At 46.7% G+C, this 10,333-nt stretch overlaps 1 protein-coding gene across 1 annotated transcript in view; it reads left to right on the top strand.

Moving 5' to 3' along the window:
• LIMK2 (LIM domain kinase 2) overlaps positions 1–10,333 on the top strand; it is a 19,535-nt gene that overhangs the window by 7,744 nt on the left and 1,458 nt on the right. The window contains exons 6-13 of the mRNA XM_009081934.1: positions 1,200–1,396; positions 2,143–2,329; positions 4,716–4,802; positions 5,514–5,645; positions 5,916–5,972; positions 6,145–6,210; positions 6,983–7,157; positions 8,544–8,599. Of these exons, the coding sequence (XP_009080182.1) occupies positions 1,200–1,396; positions 2,143–2,329; positions 4,716–4,802; positions 5,514–5,645; positions 5,916–5,972; positions 6,145–6,210; positions 6,983–7,157; positions 8,544–8,599 (957 nt within the window). The remainder of the gene's footprint in view (positions 1–1,199; positions 1,397–2,142; positions 2,330–4,715; positions 4,803–5,513; positions 5,646–5,915; positions 5,973–6,144; positions 6,211–6,982; positions 7,158–8,543; positions 8,600–10,333) is intronic.

A 10,333-nucleotide genomic window follows, 5' to 3' on the forward strand; every position in this document is an offset into this window, starting at 1 on the left:
CCTTTTCAGCTGAAGAGGAAAATGTAATAGATGGAAATGCAATTAGGATGCAGTTTTGATTTTGTGGCATTCAAATATGAAGGGAAGTAATAAGAAAAGTCTAGGGCTGTGACAGAGGACAGGGAGGCTGTGAAGGCTTTCCCATGTATTGTTAGTGAAGTGCACTGTTCTGATCCTTTTAGAGGCAACTGCTAGTACACAAAGGTTCAGCTGATCCTAGGGATGTTTCCCATTGCAAAAAAAAGTATTGTCTGTATTTACAAGTAGATGCTTTACACAGGTACCAGGTGATGCTGTAAGAGTGTAGCGAGACCACCATTACCTTCATTTCCCAAGGGGTGTATTTACTGTTGGTGCTGAAGAGAACATGGGGAGCACAAGACATCTCTCAGATAAATCTCCATGTGGCTTTTGCCATGCAGCATTTTGCAGCACCGTTCAAGATGGAAAGTTGTGTAGTTTTTGAATACTTCTCAGAAAAAGAAAAGATTTCATAGAGTCATAGAATACCAGACTGGAAAGGACCTCAAGGATCGTCTGGTTCAATCTTTCTTGGCAAAAGCACAGTCTGGAGAAGATAGCCCAACACCCTGTCCAACTGAAACATGAAAGTATCCAATGTTGGGGAATCTACCACTTCCCTGGGGAGATTATTCCAAGGCCTGAATGTTCTCATTGTGAAAAACTACCCTTTTGTGTCTAATCGGAATCTTTCCAGGATTAATTTGTACCTGTTACTCCTTGTCTTTTCCATGTAATTCCTTGTAAAAAGGGAGTCTCCATTTTCTTTGTAGCCACCCTTTAAATACTGAACATGGTGATAAGATCTCCCCTCAGCCTTCTTTTCTCAAGGCTGAACAAACCTGGTTCTCTCGACCGTTCCTCACCTGGCATTTTCACAGCCCTTCTAACATCTTTTTGGCCCTTCGCTAGACCCTCTCTAGCCTGTCCACATCTTTCTTGTGTAGGTTACTTGTAGCTGACCAGAAAGAAGAACTGGATAGCATAAGGAACTTTTGTGTTGCTGGCTTGGTTTGTCTGGTAGACAGCTGTGGTGCACACAACTAAACCACAACTATGGAGTGATCTCACTGAACTCTCTCCTCAGATTCCTGAGGGGCATTCTCTGTGTCTCCTCCATCTCCTGCTGTTTGTGTTCCTCCTGTCTGCTACCATCCTGTCCTTTGGGTTGATTTCAGGTGGAGGAATTGATTCGCAAGACAAGTCAGACCCTTCAGCTGCTGATAGAGCACGACCCTGTCTCGCAGCGCTTAGGCAGGCTTCGTTTGGACTCCCATCCGCCCACCCACGCAAAGCCACCCATCTCCCCACGCTCCCTCTCTCCACTGGACATCAAGGAGAACCTGGAAGGAACCCTCCGACGGCGCTCCCTCAGGTAAAACCTTGGAAGCACTGCCTGTGCCCCAGCTTGCCTTTGCCCTGTGCTACCTGGCTGGGCAGCTCTGTGCCTAGGCCCTGTGGTTGCAGTGACTGCAGGGACGTGGCTTATTTCTGATGTGAGCCATGGTGTGAACCACTGGAGAAGCAGTGAGGAGCTTTAGGTTCCACTACTGATGTATGTGTACTCTCTCTATTCCCTTTCAGGATGACAAACTTTCCTTAATAAAAATAAGGAGCTCTACTGTTCACGGAGAAGAGCTACTAAGTTTAACAGTTAAAAAATGTAATGGTCAGATTTTTACCAGCCTTCAATGGCTGGGGAAGAATGTGTCCTTAAGGGGAATCCAGGTGGGACCTGGGGCTTGGGGGAAAAACTTTTTAGATTTCCTAAAAATGTCTTCCTAGACAGACTTCCTAAAAATGTCTTCCTACACTGAGGCCGTCAGTTGCTCATGTAGTCATTTACCAGTGTTTTATTCTATGTTTAGAGATAGCAAGTGCTGCATCTCCTCCTTGTGTTCCTGGAGCTGCACCTCTGACTGCCAGCACAGGAAGTGTGTTGTGGTTAGGCAGCTCTGACTTGGAAGCTGTCTGGGTTTGCACTGGGAGAGAATCTGGCTTTGGAGATACTAAGAGCACTGAAAGACATCTAGGAACAGGTTCCTTAGGAGCTAATGATGGGATGTGTTGGACCAAAGGTTTGCTAGCAGCTTCCCTGATCTTCCTGTTTTCGTTTTCCAGGCGAAGTAACAGCATTTCCAAGTCTCCTGGCCCCAGCTCCCCGAAGGAGCCACTCCTCCTGAGCCGTGACATCAGTCGTTCTGAATCCCTGCGCTCCTCTTCTAGCTGCTCCCAGCAAATCTTCCGGCCCTGTGACCTGATTCATGGCGAAGTTCTAGGAAAAGGATTTTTTGGACAAGCCATCAAGGTGAGGGAGGTCCTCAAACAGTCATCATTTGATTACATCAGTGTCTGCCTCTCTTGGCATCCTTCACCACTGTCTCAGTGGTGTTTGCCTTGGTGATAGTGGTCAGTCTTGGATTTCTCCTGGTTTGCTCTCTGAGATCCATTTCTGTTTCATTCCCTGACCATGAGTGTCTCTGCCTGCAGTCAGTTTTGACTTTTTCCCCTTTTGATTGTCAACCTTGGTCATACATACTCATCTCCTGAGTTAGATTCAGCACTCCAGAGTGCCTGTGTTAAAGCAGCCTCCTGGGTAATGTGGGGAGAATGGGAATCAGGCTACACTTACGAGCATCTTTCTTATGAAGAGGTGCATTCAGCTTCCCAGCACAGCATTTCTCACCAGCCCTTAGTGTGGCATGCTTGGGGGTTTGCCAGTCTGATGTAGTAACCATCTCTGAGCCACTGGCAGAGCCTAAATGTCTTGTCATTGTGGTGGTAGGTGGTTAGTCCTTGCATGACTCTCACAGTTAAAAGGAAGTTCTCTTGTATTTAAGCTCTCCAGTCTTGACTGGGGGTGCTTCAGCAGTTCCTATCCCAACATCCCTGACAGCATCAGGGGGGCAGCTTCCTCTGCCTTACTACAGTGGTGTGAGCTCCTCAGTACTCAGACTGCGTTCACCATGTTATGGGACTTCTCTCCTTACACCTGTATAAACTTGAAGTGTCCAGCCACCACATTCATCTCATACATCCATGGGAGGTGGTAAGCCAGTGCTACAAACCCAATGCTTTTGCTTCATACTAATGAGCATATTTCTCTTCTCCTCTGCTTGTAGAGAAATAACAGGTGCAGGTAAGCAGAACCTTTGCTGTCGCATGCTTTTGTCATCTGCGTCCCCACAGTTGGTGGCACAAATACATTTCTTTTCTGCTCAAATTACCTGATGGCCATCCTGTCCTGGTGCATGCTCTGGGAGTTAAAGCTGCCCCCCTGGAGTTTCATGATGACACTTGTTTCAGTTTTCCTGGTATGACAGCTTAAGAATTCCACTTAGCCTTGTCTTGTCTTTGTCTCTTCACTCTGCTTTATCTTTGGGTATTAGATGTCCCTGGCTGAGATGTCCCTGGCTGAAATGTGTACTGTCCCCTGGCTCACTACTTGTGTATGGATGCTTGATTTCAGATGGGAGCAGAATAATATTGCGCTCTTGCTTCTGTTGTGTTATTCCATGCACTCACATTCCACCTATTGGTTATGTCCCATGGTTCCAAACAAAACTAGTATGTCACAGTGTTTGCAAGAGCTCATAAGCTTCCTAAATACTATATCTGGGTCTTGTTCTGGAGGTTTTCTGAAAGGCTTTTTCTTTTAATGGGCATGAGGCAAAAAAGTGACACTTTTCCTAAGCTTCAAACTGGTTTTGATGCAGCAAGTACTGTGTATGATCACATAATTGCCTTCTGATCCCAGAGACAAGGTGGTTGTTTAGTTACCTGGAGATCTTAGGGAGCCAGAGCTGTCCAAGTTGAGCAACTGAATGGGAGAGGATTTTCAATAAAATGTGCTCATTGGAGTTTGGACCCTTTCTACTCGCTCAGGCACCCCATGCAAGCAAGGCAGAGCTGGTTGAAAAAAACCTCTAGAACATGGCAAAATGCCAGGAAGTAGTTGGAGACAGGCAAACAGTTCTTGAGGAAATGAAAATGCTTTCCATGTCAAGGGCCAGGAAATTTATTACCTGATGTTCATGGTGGATTTTTGTGTGTTTGCCACTGTTCTGGGACATTCCTTGCAGGGAGCAACACACAGCTCCAAAGAAGCAAGGTGAAATAACTGCTTCTTGCCTTAACTGAACAGCCTGTGCACCCCAGTTCTGCTTGCATGTGGGTAAGTTTGATGAGCTGATCAAGAAACCATCAGGCTCCAGAGTCCCCATGAAACCAAATGTAGGTTTGGGTTGTTTGCTTTGGTTTCTGATGCAAATGGATGTTGATTCCTTTGCTGATACAGAATGTAGTTGTTATGCTCTGTGTACAAAGTGTGAGCATCACACTGGGCAAATGCTTTCTGTAAGGGAGCTCAAGCAGTGTGGAACTGGTGCCTTCAGAGGCTTTGGCAGCCTGTATGCATGCTCAGCCCTGTGCTACCCAAAACGGAAGGTGCAGCTCTGGTTCTTGGCATGATCAGCTTTAGGTAGTTTCTATTTAATGTACAGAATCTTTGATGAATTGTGAATGAACAAATTTCATGCAGTTTTCTGCAGATCCCTGGGTTCTGAATTTTTTCCCATCTCTATTCTTCTCTGGGTGGAGGGAAATGTTACCCTCTCTTTCAGAATTGTTGCAGGAGCACTGGAGCTGTGTATTCTTTGAACCTTGCCTGGAGTTGTGGGTTTTGTTTCCACCAGGTGACTCACGAAGCAACAGGAAAGGTGATGGTGATGAAGGAGCTGATTCGCTGTGATGAGGAAACACAGAAGACTTTCTTGACAGAGGTGGGAGCAAGATTTCAAAAGGCTTCTGAGCCTATAGTGTGGTGGAACTCTCTTCCATCTTCTCCAGAGCGATCCTGCCAGCAACCTGGCAGGAATCAAGGTGCTGAGGAGGGAGATATCACACGAGGAAAAGCTGACATGAGCTGCATGTTTGCTGCAGTGAAGTGTGACTCACTTAGACTGAGCAATAGCCGTGGCTTCAGCTCTCAGTTCATTAATTTTTCAGTGATAAAAAGCAGCCTGAGTCTGAGGCAGCACATAAAGGATTTATCCCTTGAGCCTTGTGCACAGATAAAAAGGATGAGGGCCAATAAGATATTTAAGACTCCCACTGTATTTAAGGTAAACAGTTACCTTGGTGGCTGCCAACTGTTTTTCAAACTCAGATTTAGCTTAAAGGCATTGCCCTGAACACCTGACACTGCTGTTCTGGCCCTGACACATGCAGTACAGACCAGATAGCTGCCCTGGAGAACTCCTGGCTCTGAAAAAAGTTAACCAAACTCAAGGGTGCTCTCCTTAGAGACTAAGATCAGGTTAATTGCATAGCATGAAAATGCAGAGGCAACAGTAAATTGACTGCCTTAAGGTTGGAGTTTGAGTGTACTCTGATCCCTGGAGGGGACTTTAAGCACTGGAGTGCTTCTTATCAGAGTGGATCTGTCAGGACTTGTTCCATTCATTTTTTGGGGGGGATATCTCTGCTTCCAGGTGAAAGTGATGCGTAGCCTGGACCACCCCAATGTGCTGAAGTTCATTGGTGTGCTGTACAAGGACAAGAAGCTGAATCTCCTCACCGAGTACATTGAAGGGGGCACACTGAAGGACTTCGTTCGCAATGCAGTGAGTATGGACACCTTGTGGACTTCAGCTCAAACAATCTCACTGTGCTGTTGGTTGTACCAGCCTTACAGTGCTTGTTGTTAGTCTTCTCCTTTGGAGCTGTGTGGCAAAGCTCCTTTTTAGCTGTGGATGGGCCTGAGGCAGGAAGCCTCTTCATTCTGGGGGTGTATCATCTGTCTGTGACTGCTGTAAGAGTCTCTGTTGTGGAGCAGTTGCTGTCACCAGGTGGCTGGTAAGATAGTCCCTGACCACTGAGGGCTTGTCTTTCAGGACCCGTTTCCCTGGGAGCAGAAGGTCAGCTTTGCCAAAGGAATTGCCTCTGGAATGGTGAGTTGGACTGTCCCTTCATCACCTCCAGGGTCAGGGTTAGTGGCTTCAGCAGAGCACTGTATGAGGAGCTGTGAATGCTCCTGACTACTGGCATCAGGTTGTTGGGTCTCTAAATGTCAAGGGACATACCTGGCAATCCCTAACACCAGCTTTTCTCCCTCTGTTCCAGGCTTACTTGCACTCCATGTGCATCATTCACAGAGACCTGAATTCACACAATTGCCTGATCAAGTTGGTGAGCTCTGTTCCCACAACATGCTGCTCCTCTCTTTGGCAGTTTCTTCCCTTGGTTTTCTCCAAATGATGTTCCCTCATTTATCAGGGTGGAACAGATTGGTTTTAGTGCCTTAACCAAGGAAGCTTCATCTTCACATAGGACTTTCCAGAGTGATCTAGCTTTCACTGTTCCTGCATTCTGTTCTCTTATCTCTTTGCTCTGGTAGCAGCTCCTTTAATAGTCACCTTACAAGAGTTGGTGCAGCTGTGTTCCTTATCTCAACTCTGAGATGTTCTCTACAACTGCTTCTGTTCTTTTAACCACTTGGTGACTTTTTTTATTGTCACATTCAGACAAGTGTGTGGGTGTGTGCACATGTGTGTGCTCTCTCTTTTTGAAATGCTGCTTCACAAGATTTTTGTGCAGCTTCATTCCCTCAAGCCTTGCCCTTGTTCACTTGGCTGGAATATGAGACAAGCACGTGGGCTTCAGAATGAAAATCCAAGTTAATTCCTGGCCAGGTAGAATAGGAAGGTCTGAAGGAAAGGTCCAGGTTTGCCCTGGTAAGTGTAGCGAAATTGATGGGGTGTTTGTGACTACATGGGAAATAAGATGATGAAGGGAGGAAATTATGAGTTGGGATCATGAGCTGGGTATCTTTCACCTGTCTAGATAAGTTGTTACACTCTTCTGGCTGCAGGAAACCTGGATAGTTGCCCTTACAGTGTAGTTGGTAGCGAACAGGAATTGCAGGAGATGAAGAGTGACTTGTACTAAATCCCTTGTGCAGGATAAGACGGTGGTGGTGGCTGACTTCGGTCTGTCTCGGCTGATTGTGGAGGAGAGAAAAAAGCCCACTCTGGAGAAACCTTCGGCCAAGAAACGAACCCTCCGCAAGAGCGACAGGAAGAAGCGCTACACAGTGGTTGGGAACCCATACTGGATGGCCCCAGAGATGCTGAATGGTAAGAGACTGGGAGCAGGGAGCAGGTGAGGAGACAGCCTGTGACAAGGTACAGGGATGACAGGATTACTGAAAGCTTCTGGGCCCCAGTAACAATCAAACCTATTAGAGCCTGTGGCTTTAGACTTGCTAGTGTGCAAGCTTATTTATACACACAGGTGCCCTAGCTGCAGTCCTGCAGTGCCTGACCTGGTAAGCCTTTGTACCAGCCCACGTAATGTTTCTGGCTTGACAAGAGGATTCTTCAGGAGGGCAACAGACATAAATCCAGATAACAGAGAAGACAAAAGAGGCCTGGGATAAGACTGAACCTGAGATCAATTTCTGTTATAGCCTCATGCTTTGGAACTGCCCCTTGAGACAGGGAATCATTAAACTCCGGAGTGAGGCTTACGTGTGCTGTTGTGTAGATCCAGGGAGAAGCCATCTGCTGCCAGGTTTGCTGAAGCCTCAGGATTGGGGTGGGAGTTGTCCAAGTACAGGGAAATCTGGGTTTTGGCATGCAGCCCTCAATTGCATTAAGGATGAGCTGTATCCCTCAGAGGAAAAGCTGCCCCTGCAGGAGTTGAGGTGAGGATGAAATACAGTGGATATGATTTTCTCCTAACAGGCAGGTTTGTCTGACCAGGTTGGGCAGTTTGGCTGACTGGGATATCAGCACTGTCAGCACAGTCCACTGGGGAAGGAAGGACTGGGCTTCTCTCCCCCAGCTCTGTTCTTCTCCATGTTGCTTTCTTCTGTGCTGTTCTGTTTGCCTTCTCTCAAGGCTTGCAGCACTACAGGAGTCTGAAGTGCTTCTCAATGTCTCAGTCCTGGCATTTGTCAAGAGAATAGCAAGAGCTTAGTCTGACATCATCTCTGAAAGCAAGGCTGTTTACCAGATACTGGCTTGGGAGGGGTGTGTCTGTGAGCAGAGCATGGCATGCTGGAGCCTGCCAGGATCAAAGTGCTGCTGGTGTGTGATTTATTATCTCTGCAGTCACTGCAGCAGGGACCAGGCACTCGCTAGCTGCTGGGGAAGCTGAGCACTGACTCCATGCACTATAGGGATGCACTAGAACAGCAACCAAGGGGAATGGGCAAAAGCTTTCCATAGGTATCCTTAGCATTTTCTCAGACCTGATACACAGGGTTTCCCTGGGTTGTCCTGTAATTCCCCGGTATAAGAAAGAGGCAGGGTTAAAATATGTGATGGCAGTGTATGGAAGATGCAATTGGTGTATACATATCTTGAGGAGACTGGCCCTGCTCAGATTTAGGCCTTGGCTTTGTCTTCTGTTTTAGGGCCTTCCAGGGAATAGGCTTAGTTAAACTTTGGACTGACAGCTCGTGTAACAGCTGGATGGGCAACTGTCTCTCACAAAGCTGCATGTTTTGTTTCCTACAGGACAGAGCTACGATGAGACGGTGGACATCTTTTCCTTTGGGATTGTTCTCTGTGAGGTAAGACCAGGACATTACCTGGCATCTTTAATGGACTTCTTCCCCACTGCCATTTCCTTGCACAAATGGTGTCAGCCAGGTCTCTGTGTCCAAGTGTGCTGACTCATCTAACAGCACAGTGAATTAGGCTGGGACTAGAAGCTTACCCTGCCTCTGTTTCCTGAAGGAAGGTAACTGACTTACAGGTATTTGATCCCAGAGAGTCTTCCTGGACTAAAAGAAATGCAGAGGTTCCTCCTGGACTGCAAAAAAGTCATTAAGTTCTGATTGACCCCTGGTATCCATTTGAAAGTAGATGTATTCCCTAAAACTCTTGATGTTTTTTTCTTTTTCTACTGCCTCATTAAAAGAACAATCAGCTGCATAATCTCATCCAATTCGGGGCCTCCACTGGGGATGGCACTTCAAAGAAGGGGAAACTGAAACCTCCTTTGCAGGTCGATTAATGAAGCTTGCACCCTGAAGTCTGTTGGCTTAGTTTATTTCTGAGCCAGTGCAGTCTTACTGTTATATTAGGCTTTTCTGTCTGCAGAACAAAAAGCACCACTCAAAAGCCACAAAGTATTTTCAGTTTAAAAGGCGTTTATGACAGTGCAAATAGAGATGAAGGCAGGGTGTTCTGTGTAATACAGCAGTTACAGGAACACCAAGGGATGCCAGTCTCATTTTCAGTGTTTGGAGGAAGAGGACAAAGAAAATGTGCATATATCTTTGTGGCCTCATCTGAAGCTCTGTTTATACTGGGCCCTCATCTCAGAAAATGCTGTGGTTGTGAGTGATAGATTTAGGAACTTGAAAAATCTGTATGTGGGATTAAACCAATTGTTTCATCCAGAAAAAAAAAAAGACAAGTAAAGGGGTAGTAGCATATGAACATTTCCCTTGTCCCCCAAACAACAATGCTAAAAAAAGTTGTTATACACTCAAACAGATAAGGAAACAACTCTGCCAAAATACATAATGGACGTTTCACTGCCTACTTACAGGATGTGGTTGTCCTGCTGAGTTATTGGCATAGGAAAGCCTAGGTGGTTATAAATAACACCCTTTCTGTGATACCCGATGAGACTTTAAACTTAATACTCTGTCCATGTGGAAGTTAGTATTGACACTGACCTTGTGAGTCCAGATCATGCCACAGCTCTCTGCTGTGGGCTCCTTCCCTCCTATTACACTGTGAGTCCTCTCATGCTGGAGGTGGTGAGCACTGGGACTTCAGAATGCTGGGGCAGGGCTTCTCTCTTCCACCCAGGCCTTTATTTGCAGCCTCCTGGGCACTGGTTAGGGTTGTTCTTCTCTCCATCCCTACCCTCTGGCTGTGGTGGGGTTAAATCTGCCAGTAGCAGAACAACTCAGAATTTGGGGTGCTGTTGGCTTCACAGCATTGTTTAGGACAGGCTCCATACAGAGGAGCTTTGCTGGCAGTGTGGTAAGACTCTGTGAAAGCAGAGAGATGGAACAGTGATGCAGATTGTGTTGATTCCCTGCATCATCCCCAGCAGTGTGTTGCACAGGAGCTGACCCAGCAGCAAGACATAATTGAGCTCTCTGGGGGGTGCACCATCCTGTGTCTTCTAGCAGAGAGACCTTAAGGAGAAGGAGGAGGTGTCTGGGCCTCCCTTCACAGCAGTAGCCACAGCACCAGGTCTTGAGAAAGAGTCCAGTGAAGTTTGTCTGCACATAGCGCCATGTGCAAGTGGCTCCATTGGAGAGGATGAACAGTGTTTGTGCTCT

Source organism: Acanthisitta chloris, unplaced genomic scaffold (genome assembly GCF_000695815.1).
Source record: "Acanthisitta chloris isolate BGI_N310 unplaced genomic scaffold, ASM69581v1 scaffold6939, whole genome shotgun sequence".
Taxonomy (NCBI): Eukaryota; Metazoa; Chordata; class Aves; order Passeriformes; family Acanthisittidae; genus Acanthisitta; species Acanthisitta chloris.